At 28.1% G+C, this 23,556-nt stretch overlaps 1 protein-coding gene across 1 annotated transcript in view; it reads right to left on the bottom strand.

Annotated features, from left to right (window-relative positions):
* The window catches only part of LOC107440233 (uncharacterized), a 513,892-nt gene that overhangs the window by 478,692 nt on the left and 11,644 nt on the right, over positions 1 to 23,556 (bottom strand). The window contains exon 2 of the mRNA XM_087165502.1: positions 13,335 to 13,700. Coding sequence (XP_087021628.1) covers positions 13,335 to 13,597 — 263 coding nt within the window. The 5' untranslated portion in view covers positions 13,598 to 13,700. The remainder of the gene's footprint in view (positions 1 to 13,334; positions 13,701 to 23,556) is intronic.

Consider the following 23,556-nt stretch of genomic DNA (forward strand, 5'->3'; position numbering starts at 1 on the left):
ATAATGTTCTGAAATCTTGTGTTTAAAATTTATTATATATTTAGAATGATAACGAACGTCAGTCAAGAGAAGTTTAAAGATCAATTTATGCTTAAAAAATGTTTAAAAAATTGCATCAAAAGAATTTTTTACTACAATACTGAAGTACGTCACAATAACTATAAATTATTCTATATTTTTTTGTAGAAATTGAAGATTGCAAAAGTTACATTAGATTACATTAGATAACAAGGTTACAAAAGTTACATTATAACATATATTATTCGATTCAATAAAAAATTTTTATTCAATGCAAATATGAATTGAACACATATTTTATTAGATTCATAAGTCCAAACATTAATTTGACAGCAAGCAGTATAAAAACTTTAAGTGTTATTTTTTAGCTATTTCTGAACGTACGAAAAAAATAGTTCAACATTGCATTACCACATGTACAGAGAACAAAAGTATGATTAAAACTACCAGAATATGGTAAAAAAAAGCTCGGAACTTTATACCGAGGAGCTTTGGGAGTGATTTTGTAAAATTAACAATAAAATATGGATCATTAAGATGTGATAAAATTTAGTAACATTTGTAATATTTAGTAATTTTTCACGGTATCTTAAAGCACGGAACAAAAACCATATATTCGGTTAAATTTACTTTTCTGTTTTATAATTTTTACTAAATGTAGAACTATAATTTTGAAAATCAGAATTTCTGGTAAAGCGGTAACATAGGAACTAAGAAATTACCTTATGAATGGTTTAAATACCATAATGAAATATGAATGGTTTCAAAGATTTTAGGTTTATTAACCAAAATTATGCTTTTTTTACTAAGAATATCAGTACGGTAATTTTAACAGATTTCTTTATCCCATGTATTATCACTAAACTTCTGTTTAAATTTCTTATTTTAAACTGTATTCTAAATAAACTATTGTTACATAGTAATGGATAAATTTATGAATTTTGCCAAGTATTTATTATTTAATCAAAATTACATCAATGACTTTAGAAGTTGCTAGAAATACTAGAGTTGCTACATATATATTTGAAAATGCTTTTAAGATAAAACACAATACACACTTTTCATATAAATAACTAGCTAAAATTTTTGAAGAAATTACATTTAAACATTTTTGTATTTCAGTAATTTGAACAATACCTGCTATATTATTTTTTTAAATAATTTAGCAAAGCATTTTTTTTAATTGAAAAAGTCGGGAAAATTTATTTGCTGATTCATCCCCTTAATATTTCAAATATTATTCCCAGTGGTGGATATTTGTTATCAACCACTTGCACATTCACAATAAAACATGTATTACGCAATAAATGAGTTTAAAAAAATTAAAATTGATTTTTTTTGGAAGAAAATTACCGAGATTTTTTTTAATAAAATTAAAATGTAATTAAAAAAAAATTCTCATTATAAGTTTTATTACATAAATTAACTTAGAAAATCAAGTCCTTTTCGAGAAAATAACAGCTATGTTTTCTCTTAAGAAATCAGAATAAACTTTAAAATCAAATCTTCGGTTAAAAGTTATGTCGACTTTTAAACACTCCCGAAGTAAAATTTATTTGAAAAATCTCCTGTAACTCGGTGACGTCAGCACTTTTACACATGGTTTGAATTCAGGGATGATATGATGGTCTTAAACCATAAGATCCTGCCTCTGGATTGTTTGGAATGTGATGGGACAGCCCGGTTTCCATACCCACCCACCCTTCAGAAGCCCGGGTCCATCTTGCAGCTATTAAAGGGGAAGACTGCGGGGGTGCCCCATCAATTTCCGCATCATGGCGATGGGGAGGTGACATAACTTCGAAGAAGACGTCATCATGACAATCTGCTGAAGGGGACATAGTGAAATATTCCTAGCAGCAAGAATATCTTATTTTTCAGAATAAATAAAATCTAGGTAGAAATAATCTTGGAAAAAGTTTTCTCGAAAAGGACACTTGCATCTTATTCATAAAAAAATAATAGTGTTATTTATTTACCGATTTTTGGTGAAATTTATTTTTAATTTCTACATTTTTTACTTAATTTATTTAAGAAAAAAAATCCTGCAAAATAAAACTGAGAATTGTGTAATCTCAAACACGAGAATAACCAAGAAATTTGATGTCAGATGATTTCGATATTAAAGACGTGCTGCGTTTTGGCTTCGTGTCATTTTTATCATCAAGAAACTTTAAAGTTTATCAGGAATAGTAAAAGAATCACAGTTAATGAAAATGCACTAACTCGGGCCGTGCTTAATAGTAAACAGGGTGATCCGGCACATCGATTACAAACCAGGAAAAGGACACACCATAAAGATTGAAAGTTGCATAGCAAACCACGAGAGTTGCATAGCATGTCATTCATTACGCCGCTAAAAGTACATACCTATTGTAGACTAACTGCGCATGTACATTTGAACCAATACTTTTATTTATTTAAATCGTCTTAATTTCATATAAATTTTATAGTTATTAATAATATTGTCGAAATGTGACTTGAAATGGATTCAAGTTTAGCTATATTACAATTACCGCAATCGTGCATACCAAACCATGGCCAATGATAGAAGAGTTTTTCAGTTAGGAACTAATTAAATTTGACATTTGATTAGCTAATTTTATTCATTTAATCGTAAATCTCGATATTTTTTATGTTTTCTTATAAATATTCTCGAAAAATTGCCCAGATTTAACCGTATTGTTGTTATTTGATTTGGCAACAAATTTGCAGAACTCACCAATTTTATAGTCGAATACACATATTACGATAATGCAGCTATATCTGAGCTATTTCAAGAAAATTTTAGTCAATATTAGGAAATATAAAATTTGCATAAAATTAAGATGATTTAAATATGACATTTCACTTCATGGCTTGCTGTACAGCTCTCAATTCTTATGGTATGTCCTGACTTCGTACTAAGTTTGCAATCGCAGTACTGTGTGTACTGGACTATATACTATTATTGTGCACTGTATACTATTTAACACGGACAGCAGGAAAACATTTTTATTAACTGTAATTCATTTTTAATATATTTTTGAATTTATAATATTCTGCTAAGTGGTAAAAAATGAGCATTAATGACGTTAATTGATTATATTTAGATTTTAATAGGGATATTAAAAGAAGTATTTTTGAATTTTTCATATAGCTCTAAATTATACTGTAAACTTAAGTTCAGATAAATACTTTAAGAAAAAGTATAGACAAATTTACTAGAATATGGTTAAACTTACCATGGTTATGGCTCAATGGGAACATCAAACAGCTCGGTAAAATAAAGCTTTACCGAAGCACTTTGGAAATGAATTTGGAAAAATTAACAATAAAATTAAGTTTTATTAACATGTGATTAAATTTGGAAAATGTGCTAAAAATTTGGTTAATTTTATCATAATACCCAAGTTTATAGCACAAAACCATTTATTCTGTTATATTTATTTTTCAGTTTTGTATTTTTTTTTCTAAATGCATGATAATAAGAACTATAATTTTGAAAACTAGAATTTCCGGGTAAACCATTACCATATGAACGGAAAAGTCAACAAATTAAAGGTTTTAATACCGTATATTTTAAATTTATTAACCAGAATTGTGGTCCTTCTTTCCAGAAATGTCATTACCAAACAGTAGAGTAATTTTACCAGATTTTTTTCATCTCCGCGCATATTGCAGTACAACATTAAATTTTAAAATGAAGAAACACATATGCAATTATTTAAAAATGTAGAGTTACAAACCTGTAACTTCGTTTTGTACGATTAAATTAATGTATCTTGAAAATGCTAATAAAAAAACAACAAAACGATTAATTTCAATGTTGTTCGTTCATTTTTTTGAAAAATTATATTATCAACAAATTGATCGATAACAGTACAACACGTTTGTACGAATAGATGTGCTGAGGAAATTTTCAAAATATTATATATTTTTTATTTTTACCAATAGTTCTTTTATTCATAGTAAACTAACATTCACAATAACCAATTTAAACTAAGTTACTCGAATAATTGGTCAAATAGTCCATGAGAAATCAAATTTTAAAAATACGACATTTTCAAAATTCAATTTCTCAGGAACTATTCAACCACTTTTGCTCACATTTTGTATTATTACTTTACATTCTTTAAAATGGTGCAAAAAACTCTCGAACGTAAAATTCAAAATCTTTTCGATTATAATTAAATAAAATTATAATACATGATAAATATTTATCTAAAGATATATTTCGAAAGGAATTATCTTTGGATAAACGAATTTAACAATTGGGTGCCACATGTTTTCGATCCGATTAAAAAGTTCTCAAAATATGGTGAAATACGATCAAAAAGTAAAATTGACAATAAGGGGTCATAACTTTAGATCACTTTCATGACGAAACTTTTAGGACCATATTCCCCAGATTGGACTATCCCTTAAATTTTAGGGGGCAGAAATCCGATTCCATCGGAAAAAAAGTTTGTTTATTCAGCGAAAGCACGTTTCTATTATGAGCTCTGTGAGGTCACCCCTTCTAACCATTAAGATTGAGTCATAGAACGTGAAGATCCAATCATTAGATCAAAAGTTATTCAGGGTGATCCGTTTCTTTTTTTTGAGCACTGTATTTCTCTTGATTTGATGATCTGTGATGACAGTCAGGACATGAAACATAATGCTAATTTGCAGGCTTGGGAATATTATTTTTTCCGTTATTGATTTTGGTCCCATTAATTGAAAATCAATAGTTTTTGAAAAATTGAGTCCTACTAAGAGAAAATTTGAATATAAAGTCCAGAAATTAATTGAAAGAGATACCTTTTATAATGCATGATTCTTGTAAGTCAAAAACAAACTATGGTGGTTCCATATTATTACACACTTAATAATAAACAGCCACATGCATCTACAAAATTAAAAATCTTAGAACGCGTTGCACTTTCATTGCAGTTGTGAATCTTTCCTCTACCTTTTATAATATCGAATACTTAACCGTGTGTATTCAGGAAATAGAGTGCTGCCTTCCAATGAGGTGGTCCAGATTCCCAGTGAGATGATCCAATACCGGCGATGGCTGGTCGATATGAATTCCGAACCCAGTTCGCACCGACCACAGAGCAGACGTAAAATATCTTCAGGGATGGACGGATTATGGTGTTGGGTCCTTTTGCCGTCAGGCTATCCTTGGGAGGTTTCTGCGGTTTTCCCCTTCATATAACGCAAATACAGGTTAGTCACATCAAAAAGTCCTGCACAAAGGCAAATCTCTCCCTATAATTGATCCAGGAGTTCCCTTATTTTCTGAATTGGTTTCAAAATTACAAGGCTACGGAGTTGAAGACTTTTTGTCGTAAACTCAAAATTGGATTGACGGTTATAAAATAAAATATCTAATATTTGCAAGTCAAAAGGAAACTTTCGCTGTTCCATGTTATTACACACTTAATAATAGACAGCCACACTTATCTAAAAAATTGAAATTCTAGAAGAGTGATGTATTATTGTAGTTGTAATTAAATCTCGTTCCCCTGGACAAATAGTATTTAATTTCGAGTAATAGATTAGTGATAGAATACATAATGATAGAAAATATTCTTAAGGATGTGCTCATTATTCAAATAGTAGAACTCGTTAGCTATTTTAAAGTATAGAATATTAATTTCAAATATTTTTTGTTGGTAAATTGTTTACAGTACAAGCCTATTCTATAATAATGAGGATTTGAGTGCTCAAGCCGAAACATTATTTGAAGTTTTTTAATTTATTCCTAAAGCCTATTTAAATTTATTAATTATATTTTTAAACGCTATAAAAATAGGCATTGTCAGTCGATCAAGGTTAAAATTTATTTATTAATAATTTCTATTTATTAATAAAAATGATTTTATACATTTAACCTGTTAAACTTCGTTAACTTGCACATAAAATGCTCAAAAGTCAACAAATCTCTTTTTATCGATGGTTAAGAAAGATTCACTTCAAAGTTCCAAAATATTCGAGCTGGTTAAAAGATCATTTACATTTCTCAAAGACAATATTTTACAGTTCAATATCCCCTTCAAAAAATATAAAATCATCCCCAGGGCTTACGGAAACAGATAAGTTGTAGAGAAAATAGGGAAAAAATATCGAGGAAAAGGCTTGGAACTGGCAGTCGATCTCTGCCACTGACTTCCACCATCCCTTCCCCTCTTCTTCATCCAAGGGTCGTCGAGAAAACGTCAAGGAACATCTGTTTCCAACCCCTCAGCCCTCTGAGAATACATCATGTCGTTCAATATAGATCTGTCCCTTCATGTGCGATACTCTACACTCATTTGCATTTTCTCAAACTCGCCTTTTCTCAGAAGCTAAAAAGATCGTCTGTTATTTTTTTCCTCCGATTCTCCTCTTCACTTCACTTCGCTAGAAGTTCTCACAACAGGGCGTAATTTTGTTGCCATTCCAAGAAAGATAAAAATCTGAAGAGGACCTCTAAGGAAAATAGTTGACAGATCATATCAAAAACCTGCATAATGTTTGAAATTTAGATAAAAATAACAGTGTTCAGGAAAGGTATATAGTACATAGTTATGCAAATTTTGAAAACTGCAAGATCAGATAAATTAATTAGGTTTAAAAATTTTCTCTTAAACGCTAAATTTTGGAAGCTTATCACTCGTTTTATTATACACTCCAAAAACTTTTTTCGAAAATTTAATGTGTGGAATGTATTCATTAATCAAAATATATTTTTTACTTGTTAAAAACTCTTAAATTAAAAGAAAATGTATTCTAGCCTACTATAAGATTTTTGAAGAAACAAAATGTATAATTTCTGTACTTAAAAGCTTTTGCGAAAAATTTACGCTTTAGAAACGGACAAATGGATATATATATATATATATATATATATATATATATATATATATATATATATATATATATATATATATATATATATATATATATATCACTGTATAACACTTTCTGAAACAAATGCTTTGGAAACATTTCTCGTCAAACAGCAATAAAAAATTTCGTTTCGTTGAAGGACATAATGACGTAGTTTTACCCCATACATATGAACGCTTGTTGGGGCATTACAAATAGACTTAACTCTTTATAAAAATTTAAAAAATGGTCATAGAAAATCAAAATATGTTTGATATATTCACGAAGGAATTTTCCGAACTTTTACATGTTTGAGATAAGATTAAATGTACGATAAATAAATGCTATGGAAATATTTTTCCACAATGATGGTATAAAGTATTATAAGGAATATATGTACTCATTTATTGAGTCAATACTGAAATGTCTTTAAGATACTTACTAAATGAAAGCATACAACCTTTGTCAAAGTAAATGCATAAAATGAATTAAGACGCAGGTGCAATAAAGATAGAAGCAGGTGCAAGAAGAATATAGTCCAGTTAATAGAACCGTACAGTATACATAAAAAGGAAAGAGTAATATTTATTTCACAAATTTTAATATTATAAATATACTTAAGAATTAAAAAAACGCAAAATAAAATTTTAACTTTTTTAAAATATTACGATATATATGCATAATGAATATAAATATTTACTTTGGAAAAAATCTCTTTAATAAACTAAAAAAGAATTCTAATTTACGAATAAAATGTACAGGAATATTTTCTGAACACGGTCTAAAATGTTAATTTACTTTTGTATAATTTTGCAGACGAATTTAAATATTCTTAAAGTTGATTTTTATGTTTGGTTTGAACAATTTGTTGTTATTATTCAATTGTGAATTGTGTATAAATAGTGTTAAGAAATTGCAAAAAAATAACTTAAGAGTTACTTTCAAAATATTCCTTAGTAAATAATTCAATTTCCCTTGTAAATTAGTTTATTAGATTCCCATATTTTTTCCAAAATTATGTTTTACAAAACTAAAGTAACATTTAGTAAATCTATCCTTCGTTGTCATTCGTGTATGCTTATATGTAACTTCGTATTACGAATAACAGCAATTTTTATCCTAAAATTTGAACTTCTTTCATTTTTCAAAAAACTAAGCATAATAAAATTGCAGATTCAACACAGAATCAATCAATCAAATTCAGTAATAAAATCAATCATAAAACTACTTTAATGACTTTATTACTTTAATAAAAGAATCATCAACTAAAATGAAAAAAATTACAAAATTACAATTTTTAATAAATTTGCCATTTATTTATATTTTATACTTTAATATACATTGCTATAAAGCATTAATTTTAAAAACTGACTTTATTTTAATGCCATACTTATTGTAAGCAATCTAATTCCGTAATTACGAATGACAATTTATGGCATAATTAATTTCATTATTTCAACTCATAATTCCATGTATATCTAGTATGTTAAATCTAGTAGATAATTCTAAATTTTTCAATATAAAAATGCTAAACCGATTTCCTTTAAAAATAAGATGCCGATATGTTTTTGAAACTATTACATATAACTTCATTTGGTTCTAAATAAACAACACTGTAAAATTTTTCTCATTTATTTTAAATACATCACATAATTTAATGATAATTCACACTATTTTGAGACTTTTTTTCTTCATATTATGTGTCTGCTACAGTACGTAATGATAAAAGCACATTTTTAACTGTTTGACTTTAAAAGAACATTAAAAAAAATTTTTAAAAATTCACAGAAAAAACTTTATGAAAAATTAAAGCTAAATTAAAAACTAAAACTGGAAATTTTTTTTCAATAAACAGTTTTTTGTTAATAATCAAAATAATTTGAAATTTGATGTAAAATGGGATTTTATCAAAAAAAGAAAGAAAAAAAAAAGGTATGCCGTTCCCCGTTTTCACCTTTTAATTATACTCACATAATATTGTAAAGTGGTTACCACTCACTGGCACAAATGTGAAAACGCATTATGTAACATTGAGAGAAATACCTTCTGTATATCTCTAAAACTATTTTTTGATTAAAATTGTATTCTTATTTCCCTGATTACACATTAAAACATCCCAGCTGACTTATATGATTTTATCAAACTTTCCTAGAGCGCATAAGCCCGTAGATAGACAGGTTCTAACTAACACCAATTTGTGAAACAGAATGTGATACAATATCAGAAAAAGAAATGGATATAAACATTTTTTAAAAAAAAATTTAAAAATAAAAAAACATTAAAAAAATAACCATGGAAAGAAATTAATTTAATGAAAGTTATGTATTAATGGAAAAAATGTTAATTGAAAGCATGAATTAAATATTTTTCAATTCCGAAAATCACATTTTTTGCGTAAGATGTGCTTACAACATTTTATTAGATGGGAAACGTAAATTTCGATAGAGAATTGTCGTTAAATAAACTTACAAGTTGAGTAATTTGTTTCGCTATTACACAACAGATGGCAGCGTCACACAGTTTTCCTCCGATAAATTTTTAACGGAAAAGTTTTGCTTCTCTAAAAATTAATTTTATCTGCAAAAGTTTACCTCAAATTTTCAACGTATTTATTTATGATACGTATAATATATCGTTCCTGCTTATATAATATATATTCTTTTATTATTTTACGTATATCAACTATATTATAATATTACCTTTATATCAATTCAAATATTCTCTAATTTCCATGTTTTATTTCCTGTTCTTTCTATTCTAATTTTCTTTTTCATTTTGAAAATAAAATCGAAAATTCAGAGAAAAAAAACTTTTTTATCCTAGACCTTTTATAATATTTATTTAAAAGAAGAAAAAAAATTACATAACAGCAAAAATTAATAATTTCGCCAAAATTTTATTTTTTGAAAACGGTGAATATAATAAGGCTTTCTACTTGCTATTTTAACACTTTAAAGTTGTTGTTTTCTTAATTAAGTGGATATATTCTTTTATTATGTTCGAAACAATAAAAGGATTTAAAAGCAGATTTATTCAAAATCGATATTATTTTCTTATCTATATTTTTTTTATATTCAAACAGTAGGTTTTCGTGTAAATATTGTCCTTCTTTTTAACGTTTAGTCTATCTTTGTCTATTTTTTTTAACGTTTTTGTTTTACAAATTCAATCTTACGATGGAAAAATGTAAACAGATATCTCAAATCCAGTTATTTCACACAGATTTATTGCTGGTAAATAAAATTCAACAAATTTGAGAAAAATGCATGAAAAAAGAAACAGAAAAAAAATTTTAAGAAAAAAAATGGAAAACAAAAACGATATTGCTAAATTCAAGAGAAACAAAATGATTTTGCGTAAATCTAGAAAGTTTATCAGTTTATAAAACTGCATTTAGCTATCATTATTTTAACGTTTTTAAGGATTTTTATTTTCCTAATCGCAGCTCCTTTTTTTTATCTCGCAAAAATATATATAGGAATAAAATATTTTTCTTAAAAAAATTCTTTTGCAAAATGTGAAGAGAAAATAAATAAATAAATTATTTATGCATGTTTGGTATGAAAATTTAAATACCTTTGCAGACTAAACTTTGAGTCAAAGAATATAATTATTCATAATGTCTGCTATAAATTCTATAATTGTATTTCCTTTAACCAAAGTATTTTTGAAGTTAGAATATGTATTTTGAATACTTTTATCATTCTCAATTGGCTTATTCAAACCATAAAAAATTGCATTTACCATAAAAATAAAATTAGAATTATTATACAAAATATTTCTGTTAATATTAAAACATTTTTACACTATTCACAGCTAAACATGAACAATAATGTCATTAATTTTTCTCTGCATTGATTTTCTTCAGAACATAATCCAGTTTTTTACATAATTTATTACATACAAAAATTATGGTTAATTTATTACATACATAATTTTTATATACATAAATAGTCTAATATAACGTTGATCACTACTTTAACATTAGCAAAGTTTCAATGATTGAAAAAATTAAAACTTGCTTCTAAATATGTTCTCATAAAAATTGATTTTCTGCCTAAGGTAATCGAAAATTTTTTAATTCAAATTGAATTATTATTGGTTCCTAACCTATAATTTGATCTATTTATGCAGATAAAACGTGTTTAAAATAAATAAGTTGGAAAAAAATTCCTCTGACAATTATTCGTTTAGTCCCCCTATCTTTTATGCACTGGGAAAAATATCTCTAAAATTAGATAAAGCTCTGGCCGGGCTGATCTCAAGTCAGAAAGGTCTTGGGTTCAAATCCCGGCTAGCGGCAAGGATATCACTTTCTTCTTACCGTTGTACTATTTTTCTTACTTTATCGGTGCCACGTTATATGAGGCATTTACGTTATATGAGGTAAGAGTGGTCAACACATCTTCCTCAATTGATAAATGTCAATATATAGAGAGGAGCATTGGAAAAAAATGCAGAAAGTGAAACAAGAATCTCTGTTAATTACGTGAGTTCTTGTTCGAAAACATAAAACTGAGCTTCTCAAAAGAGAAGTTGCAGAAAATACCGGATTTTCCCAGTTCATTTTCCTAAAGAGACTTTCTTACAGATATTTAAAAGTATTGCTATTTATTTAATAGACCCATAGCCGAATAACCAGTGTGGTAAGTAGATAGCCTTCTCTTACAATGACTTCAGCCTGGACTTGATTTCCCGTGATGATTTCAGCTGTGTGTCTTAACGAATTGTAATTTCTTTGATTTTTTCTACTCGAATGTCATGTGATCGGCAATTTCATAACCGAAGTTACCACGCGTAAGAGGTAGAAAAGAATTGATTTAGTTTTACGTAATTTGTTTCGGTGAAATTACTGATGCATATTTATCCGTACTTTCCACTCTTAATTTTCTGCAATCAGCTCTTGGAAAAAGAGTTTTAGTAGATTCTCTCGTAAAACCTTTTAAAAGGGTTGAATGCAAAACCTTTTGTAATAATACAGTGTTAAAAGTATCTTTGAGTTTCACATAGTTTTCGACTGCTTAATTGGAATAATTTGTTTCTTTTTATCACATTTTCAATAATTCATTAGGTAATTCACGTTTTCAATAATAATAACACGTATATATATATATTTAAATCAAATGTTGCAGCATAATTTCCACTTTACTTAGTTGTTATGAAGTTCAAACGCCCGACATTAATTGAAATTGTAGCAATTTGATTTGCATTTACCTTGGGAGGAGCAAATGATAGATGCTGGTGTGAAAAGTTAGATTTGAAATACGTGATAAAAAGACAATATAGGCAACAAAAATTTTTGAGTTTTTTGTAATTTAATTATTACTTAAAAGACAAAGGGCTAAGAAAAGTGTATGAAAATAGAATTGCATGCGTCAAAAAAATTCCCAAGGAAGCATATATTGATTTGGGGGGAAATGTTTTAAGGAGGAGCAATTTCAAATGGGAAATGGATTTACCTTGGGAGGAGCAAATGATAGATGCTGGTGTGAAAAGTTAGATTTGAAATACGTGATAAAAAGACAATATAGGCAACAAAAATTTTTGAGTTTTTTGTAATTTAATTATTACTTAAAAGACAAAGGGCTAAGAAAAGTGTATGAAAATAGAATTGCATGCGTCAAAAAAATTCCCAAGGAAGCATATATTGATTTGGGGGGAAATGTTTTAAGGAGGAGCAATTTCAAATGGGAAATGTTCTTGTTTTAACAATGAGGAAAACTATGCATTCATTTTGAGTTTCCTACCTGTTATAAATTTTATTTATGTTATTTTTTATTATAAAGAGTAAGCTACTAATGAAAATGCAATTAAATGAATCGTGATGTACATTTGATCTATTTATTAAACACAATACCTCCGATAAGGCAAATGAAATTAAAATTATACAGGCTTTTGCTTAAATTTGTTTAAATAAAAAATGAAAGGAAAATGCATTCTTAACTAAATTATTTTTCCCTTTTTCAAAAAAAACAATGTTAATTAAATATTGAATTTCATCTCTAAGTACATGGAAACAATAATATTTTGAGTTTTAAAAATGTAATGGAATTTTTTTAGTTGCATGAATATTTATACTAATTTTTTATTGTATAATTTAAATTTTTTTAACAGATGGTTGGCGATGGTAAATTTTAATATTTTAAGTGGTACAGTTTTTAAAATTTAAGAAAGGTATGCTGTTCAGGTACTCCTTTATTAATACAAAGCTTAATATTGTGTATAATTGTCTAGTATTTTAATAGTATATACATTTAATTTCTTTATAATTTTTAATTGAAAATAATTAAGATCAATTCATATTATTCGTTGAATATGAACTATATGGTTAATATATTCGTTTCAGTTTTTATTAATATTATTCTTAAATATCAGTGGTTTGAGAACCGCTGGTATAGAGGATTTCGAAGGTTCAAAAATGAATAAAATACATATTCATGCAGTTAAACAACAACAACAAAAAATATTTTACTTACCCCGGATTAATGTCTGGATGAATCACAGATTGCTGCTCATGATAAATCGCATCCTTAGGGGATGATGTCCAAGACACGATTCTCGAACTACCATTCACTCCATCAAAACATTTCACAGGTATTTTACTGACCACTCCAGCTGTCCGGTGATGCAAGAAGGGATGGAGCACGTGCGAATGACCAACAGCGCCATCTGTTGGAGGATCACGGACACCTCTGGGAGACGGATCTCCATTTTCAGGCAGTAACACAGATTGGACCATAGCGTTTTAATATATCCAACAACTTCCCAGAGATATATCTTGCCTCCTCAGGAAAGAATTCATGGCCTCAGTTTTCTTTTATCAGGCTCCCTAGTCCTCCTCTCTAGGGTGAGAAAGAGACGAGATTCAGGTCTGGACACGTCCTATGCAATCATGATAATGGAACAAAAGCGTTTTTAATAATAAAAAAGATTTGCCTGTTCCTCAGAAAATGGGTCCTGGTATGTGTTTCTGAGCATCGCGTTCATGTATTTCTTTTTCGTCACGTATACTTCAAAGTAAGATTCAAAAAATATATACCGTCGGAGTCTTGGCAGGCAGGTATTGTAAAGAAGTGGAGAAAAATAGTGGATTTCTGTTTAAGTATAGAAAATACTCTCTTCGGGCATTGTAAATGATATTTCAGTTTTTTACTGAAATTCCGCTATTGTTCTTTAGAAAACTAATATAGGAAAAGAACTTTAGAGCAACACATTTGCTCTTAAAGAATAACTTTGGAGCTATGTATAGAATATCTAATGATTACTTTTAGAGTTATGAAAAATTCTAGGCCAGCGGTTCACAAATGGTGTTCCGTGGAAGAGGGAAAAGGGGTTCCGCTAGTTGGTACTTTTAATAATCAGTGATGAGTTTTGAAACCTATGAATTATATTTAAACACAACCTATGTTTAATAATTTGTTTAAATTTTCAGTTGCCTTTATTAAATTATTTCAAGTAGAATACCAATGAAATTTAAATGGCTTTTTCAAAAAGAAAATATAGTATTTCTAATAACAATATATTGAACAAATTATGAAAATAACAGGCATTTAAGAAATACCGTATTAGTATTTTCTACCTCGCTTTTCGTCTCAGAATAAAATAATTCTTTAATAAAGAAATATGTTTCCCTAAAAACCATTTTGAACAGCAGATTTTATCTACTGTTAAAAATGGGCAAATCATAATTCGAAGTAGTAAACCATAATTCATCTTCCTTTATCTACTCGTGTATATGCAAAATAATAATCATAACTAGGCTAGATATAGCAGAAGGGCTGCAAATTTAGCTGTCGGAAATAAAACCCAATCTAGGATTATTAATGATAAAACAATGAAAGAAATGAGCAATGAAGCAATGCACAATGAAACAAAACGTTCTTCTAATTAAATATTTTGAAAATAGTTTTTAATAGATTATAACGTTCACTATCACCCTTAATAAACTTAATTCATAAAGTCGGGGTTCCGCCGACGGAAGATTTTAGGCTTCCGCAGCCAAAAAAAATTGGGAACCGCTGTTCTAGGCATGAAAAGTTTGTATTGGCAGAAAAATATATTCAGTAGCATACGCTCTTAGCTTTTTAGGTGAATTAATTACATGTTGGAGCTTATAATTTTCCAAATTAAACACTTTCTCTCGAATCATGAAATAAATCAGAATTTATTTGAATGTTATCAAAGATTTTAGCTTTTGTATCACAATTTATTTAATTTATTCTGAAAGCTTTATTTAATTTGAATAACAGTTAGAAATCAATTATCTGTTTTTGACTTGATGGTTTTTCTGCTAACTTTAAATGCTCTAAATTTTGGTTTAACTTTCAATAATTAATATTTTTCTTTCGACTTTTTTTTTCTTCTACACAACACAATTTTATATTACTTAAACATACAATTTTAAAGATATATTTTAAGATCAATTTCATGCGTATTTAATTTTTTTCTGTTAAAAGCATTGTTTAAGATGTGAAATCTTGTATTTAAAAATGGAATTACGTGAGGGGAGCCTTTATAAGTATAAATTTTTAATAATGTCTTTTCAAACAATAAATAATATCATACAATAATTAACTTTAGAATAATGTTTAGAGGTAAGAAATTATTTTAGGACTTAAAGGTTTTTAAAGAAAGCAATGTGAAGTATTAGAGTGCTCGCTAATTGGGACTATTATTTTATGCATAATTCTTGCTATTACCTTTTATAAGATATTTAGGGGGCGTCCGTAAATGGTTTCGCGTTTGGAGGGAATTAGTTGGTTTTCAAAATTATGGCACTTCGGGACAAGAAGCGTGACATCTCTCATTTTAATTAAAATAAAATCATTTAAAATCGGTGGACTAAATATTTTTATAATGTGTGTGTCACCTGCTTTCATGGAGAGAGGCAAAATATCTGGCCACAAAGAAGGTAAGATGGGATCCTATGCTTCAATTTGGAGTGAAGTGAAATATGTTTCTATGTGTACATGTTTTCATCAAAATAAGTACACATCTATTCATTTTAAACGTTGCGATCAAAAAAACATTTAAATTGTTAAAGGTTAGAACCTGCTTTCATGGAGAGAGGCAAAATATCTGGCCACAAAGAAAGTAAGATGGGATCCTATGCTTCAATTTGGAGTGAAGTGAAATATGTTTCTATGTGTACATGTTTTCATCAAAATAAGTACACATCTATTCATTTTAAACGTTGCGATCAAAAAAACAATTAAATTGTTAAAGGTTAGAACCTGCTTTCATGGAGAGAGGCAAAATATCTGGCCACAAAGAAAGTAAGATGGGATCCTATGCTTCAATTTGGAGTAAAGTGAAATATGTTTCTATGTGTACATGTTTTCATCAAAATAAGTACACATCTATTCATTTTAAACGTTGCGATCAAAAAAACAATTAAATTGTTAAAGGTTAGAACCTGCTTTCATGGAGAGAGGCAAAATATCTGGCCACAAAGAAAGTAAGATGGGATCCTATGCTTCAATTTGGAGTAAAGTGAAATATGTTTCTATGTGTACATGTTTTCATCAAAATAAGTACACATCTATTCATTTTAAACGTTGTGATCAAAAAAACAATTAAATTGTTAAAGGTTAGAAATAAATCGATGTAAATGAGGTCTCTATTATATATATTTAGTTCTTGAACTGATAGCTTATACCAGTGTTTCCCAAAGTGTGGTACGCGTACCCCCAGGGGTACGGGAGCAGTTTAGCGGGGGTACGCGTTCTTATGCGAAATATCTTGCGACAGACCAAAATTTAAATTTTTATTTAAAAACAATGCTAGCCATGAAAATTTATGATGACGTATTCTTCTTTTGGCTATTTTTTGCGGAGTTAACAGTTAATAATTGGTGGTGTCAACAGCCAGTTGTGATTTTTAACTTTTGTGCAGTTTTTTATAGTAAAAATACATTAATTTTATTATTAGTGGTACACAGAGTTACGAAAAATTTAGAAAGGGTACACAAAAGTCTTAAGTTTGGGAAACACTGGCTTATACTATTAAAATATATCATGACCACTCAATTGGGTTGAATGGAGAAGTTCGACACTTTGTGATAAAGGGAAGGAGGGGAGGGTTCAAAAATATTGAAAATAAGTGTGACATTATTTATGGGAGTAGATAAAGGAAAGATCATTGTCTTAATTATAAAACATACAATAAAATGAGATAGGAAACATGTTGTGAGTATTATAATAATATTTCTAATACAATAGTTTATCCACAACTCCTTATTTTAAATAACATTTTTGTACATTTGACAGGTTTTTATAGACAATACCTATAACGAAAGAACACCATTTGACTGCCTAAAAAGCTCATAATTCGAAGTAAATTAGCTATTGTGGGAAAAATTATAAATAAATATACTTTATTACTGAGAGATTTATTACAATATGTTTAATTAAACTGTTAATTAAGGTAGGGTAAATTAATCACAAAAGTTGCTGTTTTTACTTTGTTGAATTTTAATCATTGAGGATTTTTATTTTTGTAGTACTTTTATACAGAGTGTTACATAAAGGCCGATCCATATCGCTAGAATCCTTATCAAAAATAAAAACAAAAAATATACATATTGTGAGTCGCAAAATAATATTTAAGAGAGGGAAGAGAAATGTTATCGTAACATCGCACGACAAAGAAACATACTATTTTTGGCATGCTTTTATTGTATTAAAGTTTTCTTAAAAAATTACTTAATCAAAAATTTTCTAAAATATAGTGTAATGCGTACAGTAGCATGTCATATAAGAATATACAATACTCTACATTTTAGAAAAAAATCTTGACTAAAATTCTTGGCAGAAGTTCTTAAGTTTTTTTCTTTCATTTAAGTTCATACATTTTTTTTTTCAGATTATAATACTCCATACTTTTGGAACATTTGTTGACTAAATTATTTTTTAAAATTACATTTCATTCATAAAAACGCAAGAAAAAATGCTTTGTTTTTATGAATTCCATAAAATATTAGACGCTTTAAATTGGTTAAAGCATAAAATCGGTCTAAGCTGATTACTATTTGTACGCATTTTTTTATTATCATTAGTGAAAAAGGTATTCATTCACGAAATAATAAATTTGAAAGATAATTATTCTATTTTGCAAACAAGTCAGGCTAGGAAAAATATAAACATATTTCATTATAAGTAAAAAATGAAAAGAAAAAACACTTGACAAATTTCATTAGTAAACATGCGTTAATATTTTATATCTCTTACTGCCATAAATCAAAATTTTTCTGACGCCACTTTTAATTAGTAGGGCCGTTTTTCATAAATTAGTCGATTAGAAGAAGGTGAACTACTAAAATGGAGTAGGCGTTATTGGCAGTTAAAAGTTCGTAGCACTCCTTCAATTCCAGCGTAACCTTGGAATCTTTTTAACTACTGAATATTCAGTAGCTGATGTTAAAAGGCATTAATATTTTAATAGGGATAAATTCTTCGAACCATTACGTACATAGTATTTGGTTCATTACAACAGTTAACAGTTATGAAATAAACATAGTTAATTTATATTAATATATTTTCTACATATAAGGCAGAGGTCGCCAAAGTGGTCTATATAGACCCACAGGGGTCTATTTAACATAAGCAGGGGTCGATCTGAGCCAGGGGGTCGAATGGGGGTTGATCCGAACCGGAAGGGTCGATTGGTCGAAGGATTATCAGCATTTTTCAGATATGTGACAATTAGAAATGAAAGAAGACTTGGAAATATATACAGGTAGGTAATCTTCAAAAATTGAGCGACGATTTTAAACTGCGTTTTGTCGTTTTGGAAAACATTGACATTCCTGATTGCTTGCTGAAATATTATGGGGATTTGAAGCAAAGACGCTTTTTAAAAATTTAACAATAAGCAAATTTTGGACAAATATAAATATAATGCAAAAATATGTAAGACTTGACGAAATAGCTCAGCCATTTATGATAGCATTTCAAAGTTCCTATATGGTTGAAGCCGGTTTCAGTCACGTAAATTCAATCTTAACTAAGAACAGAAATAAATTAAATGTGGAGTTTCGAGGGGATTTAAGATTAAAATTGACCAATTTTGAACCCAATATAACGAACCTTGCAGAAAAAAAAACACCAGACACACCCATGTCATTGATTAAGAAGCAATAAATCCGTAGTTACTTTACTTATTAATTCTACTTACTTATAATTACTTATTATTTCATAAATATTAAGGTATTTATATTTCAACATTAATATATTTTTCATAAAACTATTGTTACATAATGTTCTATTACTTTAATAAATGTTCAAAATCATAAAATAAATGTACAAACACAGTATCTAATAGAGTTTTATTTTAATTAACAGAAAGTTACTTTTATGGGGGTCGATGGAGATTTCGAAAAATTATGTAGGGGTCGATGATCAAAAAAGTTTGGCAACCCCTGATATAAGGTGATAAAATGGCGTTGGAGATTTCAAAGAAAAATTGACTGCATAGATTTTTTTAAACAAAAAATATGTAGTTTTTAAACAAAATATTTTTTTCTCAAATGAGCTAATTACATATTGCAGGTGATATTTTAAGTTATGAAATCAGACACAAAAGTTTAGATAATACTGTACAAATGTACATGTAAACCTACTGAATAAACGTACCTTTATTCTGACGGATTCTTATTTCTGGCCCCCAAAATATAGGGAATAACTGCAATCTCTAAAATATGGTCATAATTTGGTCAGGAGGACGATCCAGAGTTTGGACTCCTTAATGTTAATTTTACTTTTTACTTATTTCGCCATATCTCGAGAACTTTTCAAGCGAATTAAAAAAATTTAAAAACAACACCCAATTATAGAATGCATTTGTCCAAAGATAAAAAATAGAAAATCCCATGAAAAAAAAATTTTAATAACTTTTTAAGAATTCTATTATTTTATTTAATAATTGGTCGAAACAATTTTGAATTGTAAGTTTGCATCGTTTTAAAATATGCAATTTTACATGACAAAATACAAAATGTGAGCGAAATTGGTTGAATAGTTCCTAAGAAATCGAATTTTCAAAAGTCTTATTTTTAAAATTCGATTTTTCAGAAACTATTTACTCAATTTTGCTCAAAATAATAAAGGAATAAAATAATAAAAGTGAAATAAATAACAAATATTTATTAAAATTTATTTTTGCATTCTCTTCGAACAAACAAATTTTAGAATTGTGCGTAAAAAGTTTTCAATTCGTTTCAAATGTTCTCGAGATATGGCGAAATACGCAAAAAGAAATAATTATTTTAAGGGGTCCAAGCTTTGTATGGCACTCCTAACCAAACTATAAGATCAATATTTCCCAGATTGTTGCTTCCCCTATATTTATTTTAGTTAGTATTATGTTTATTACATTATGTTTATTAAACTATGTATATAATCTTGCCGTGAAGAATTATCTGGGCAGTAGAACCGACAAATAATTTTTATATTTTAAAAGTTATTAAATTTTTAAAAATCATCAATTTGGTGACATTTTTCCACCTGGATAAAAACTATCAATATCACTGCCTTATTCTCAGTTTTTGTAAATTTTTATGAGCCCACATAATGCAGCATTGGAGTAAATTTTGAAATATTAAAAAATTAGACTACAGACGCTTTTTATTTTCACAAAACTGTGTTTTCCATATAGACGTGCTGGCTTTAGATAGACTTTAGATAGACATTGACCTAACAGTCATAAGTAACAGCTGAAAACTTACAGCAGTTATAAAAATAGCATATTATTCACAAAAAAGCATCATTTCGTATTACGACGGAGCCTTCGAAAAACAGCCAATTGTCTTCCCCAGAACATACCAGACATGTTTTATAGGATTGAGGTCTAAACATCTGATTGACCTATTTAACCGGAGAATATATTCATTTTCTACAATGGCCAATAATACCAATAAGAAAGGCATTTGCTTAATTTCTCCAACATGGCAGATAGGTGTGGGGTGCCCTGTTCTCTCTAGATAACAGTGAGAATTAAGAAAATGCTTGTTGCTCTCGAAAAATCGACTATTATTGTGGCCAAGCTTTGATGGTCAGGTTTGGCATCAGGTTGACTGGCCGCATGACCCCCAATGTCTTTAAGATAGGCACTCTGATTTGAGTAGATGGATGTTTTCGTGAAATCCTGTGTTTACTTTTTAGGAATGCACATTTCATTTTAATTGAAGACAGAACACAACAGCTAGATATTCCCCCTATTAATTTGCTACAGCTCTCTAAACCTCAATCCTATTGAGTAGCGGTTCCCAATTTTTTTCGGTTCTGGAACCCTAAGTGATCGACCTTCTTTTGGCGGAACCCTAAGACTTAATGAATACATTTCTTTAACAACCGTGAAAATATAAATTAATAAAAGGCAAGACTTTTAATTGTTATGAAATTACGTGATGAATTAAATTTCATTAATTATTTAGAAAATATCAAGTGAAAGAATGAAAAATGAAATTCTTTCATCATATAGAATTGGGATTCATTTCATATTCACGAATTGGGATTTTCGTCACCCAATTGAATTCACAAGTCTGGAGCGGAATCTAGTCTGATTTTTAGTTTGGTTTTAATGCGAAGAAAGAAAAAAGATTAATAAATTGAAATATGTTTTGCATTAAAATAAAAACGAAAAAAGAAGAAAGGAAGCGTAGAGAATCAGAAAAACGCACTTCACCTTGTTGAAATTGGTTATTTTTACTCTAAGCGAAATACCAATGAAAATTTTCAAAACTGCATATTCGTTTAATAATTCATTCTTTATATTGCTATTAGAAAAACATAGTTTAGATATTTCGTTTATCTCAAGTATTTTTTGAATTAAATGAATTAATAAAAATAACGGAAATATTAAATAAATAATGGATTGTTAATTGGATAGAAATTTAATAACAGGTTTCGAAATCATTGCTGATTAAAAAAAAAATCCTAAGTCTCGGGATACTTGAGATCCTTTTATGGAACACTGGGATTCCGCTGATTTATATGCCGCTGTTTCAGAATATACCTTGTGGATGCTGAAATGGAAGACAGTTGCTATTCGAAACTTTCTCCGTCAACCATCCATGGTTAACAAAAAGCTTTCCTAGTTGAATAGTTCCATTTGCCACTAAAACACCTTAATCGTCGTATTTCGTATGTAATCACTGTGTAAGGTCTGTGTATAATTGGAAATAGACTGAGAGGTATCATTTTTTTATGGAATTTTGTAATCACTTTTTGAAATCGCCTGTCTTCGATGCTTATGATTATTTACAAGTATTATAACTGTTAAAAGGTTGTCTTTGTACTATATTAACTTACGTTCAAGATAAATTATAAGTGTAAATCAAAAATAAAAAAATAAAGAAGGAAAACATATTAATATTAATATTACTTGTATATTTACATCCATTAACAATAATAATAACAAGCGATAACACAAAGCTGTGAATTGTTTACATCAGCCTTATAGAATAAATAGAAGTATCTTTAAATTAAAATTAAATTGATTCGAAAAATAACCATTTCATTTTCCATTGCCACAAAAATGTTATATGTTTTCATTTTCAATAATTTCGTAATTGTTAAGAATGTCAATAATGTATTTACTCACCTTTAACACAATATTGACAACTTCGGACTCAAAAGAATCAAAAATACGGTATGTATATTTTGTAAGATGAAAAAAGAACGATTGTTAAAAGGTTAAGTAAAGTTGTAACAAAAGAGATCACAAAACTAAGAATTTTTCCAAATTTATTATTTAATTTAATAATCGCTTTCATTTTTAACTTAAAAAGAATCTAATTAAAAACTAAAAAAAAATAACATGGCAATAATTTATTGGGTATGAGTGCTTTTGTAATTTTTTTTAATGATCTAGGGATTTTTGCATATTTTTATTACTTTTTTAAGGGAATTTTATTTTTAATCAAGATAGTCAAAGAGTTATTTTTTATCGTCTGCTAGTTATGTTTTGCCGCGGTAGAAATATAGTTTCTAATTGTCACTTTGATGCCCGAATCGTATTGTATGCCAGGAAACGACGAATTAATGACATAGATCTGTTTCTCTTTCTTCAGAGTTTTTCTTTTTTTTTTTTTTCTTTCCCTTTTTTTCTTTGGAGTTGCGCTCTAGATCAAATCACATGACATGAACTAAGATTTTTTTTATTTCACTGGTATGTATTAACATATATATTTGTTTTGTCTCAACTTATTTACATTACTTAAAAGACTTAACTATATGAAATAAAATGTAAAGAATTTGCTATTAAACAAAATAAATGAATGTAATATTTATTGAATATAGAAAGAGCATTTAATAAGTCTGTAGATCACACTGTGATTTCTAATGTATTGGTTTTCTATTAAATTTGTAAATTAATTTTACTGAACTTGTTATTAGAATTTTTATTGATAAGGAAATTGTATTGAAATGTTGATTATGTTAAATATTATTTATTGATTTCATTGAATTTAATGTAACATTTTTAGGATACAGATATAGTTAAAAATGTAACCTATAATGAAAAAGTTGTTTATCATTAATCGTAGATAAAATATAATAAAATACTTTAAAATATAATACAAAAAATGTAAGAATTTTAAAAGGATATTTTAAAATTTAAAAATTAGGTTATTATAACTGTGAAGGTGTTTTACCGTTGCAGAAACGCCATAACCGTTATCAGGTGTCCCTTTTAGACAAT

Source organism: Parasteatoda tepidariorum, chromosome 6 (assembly GCF_982258835.1).
Source record: "Parasteatoda tepidariorum strain Cologne lab strain chromosome 6, Ptep-v5.0, whole genome shotgun sequence".
NCBI classification, from domain to species: Eukaryota; Metazoa; Arthropoda; class Arachnida; order Araneae; family Theridiidae; genus Parasteatoda; species Parasteatoda tepidariorum.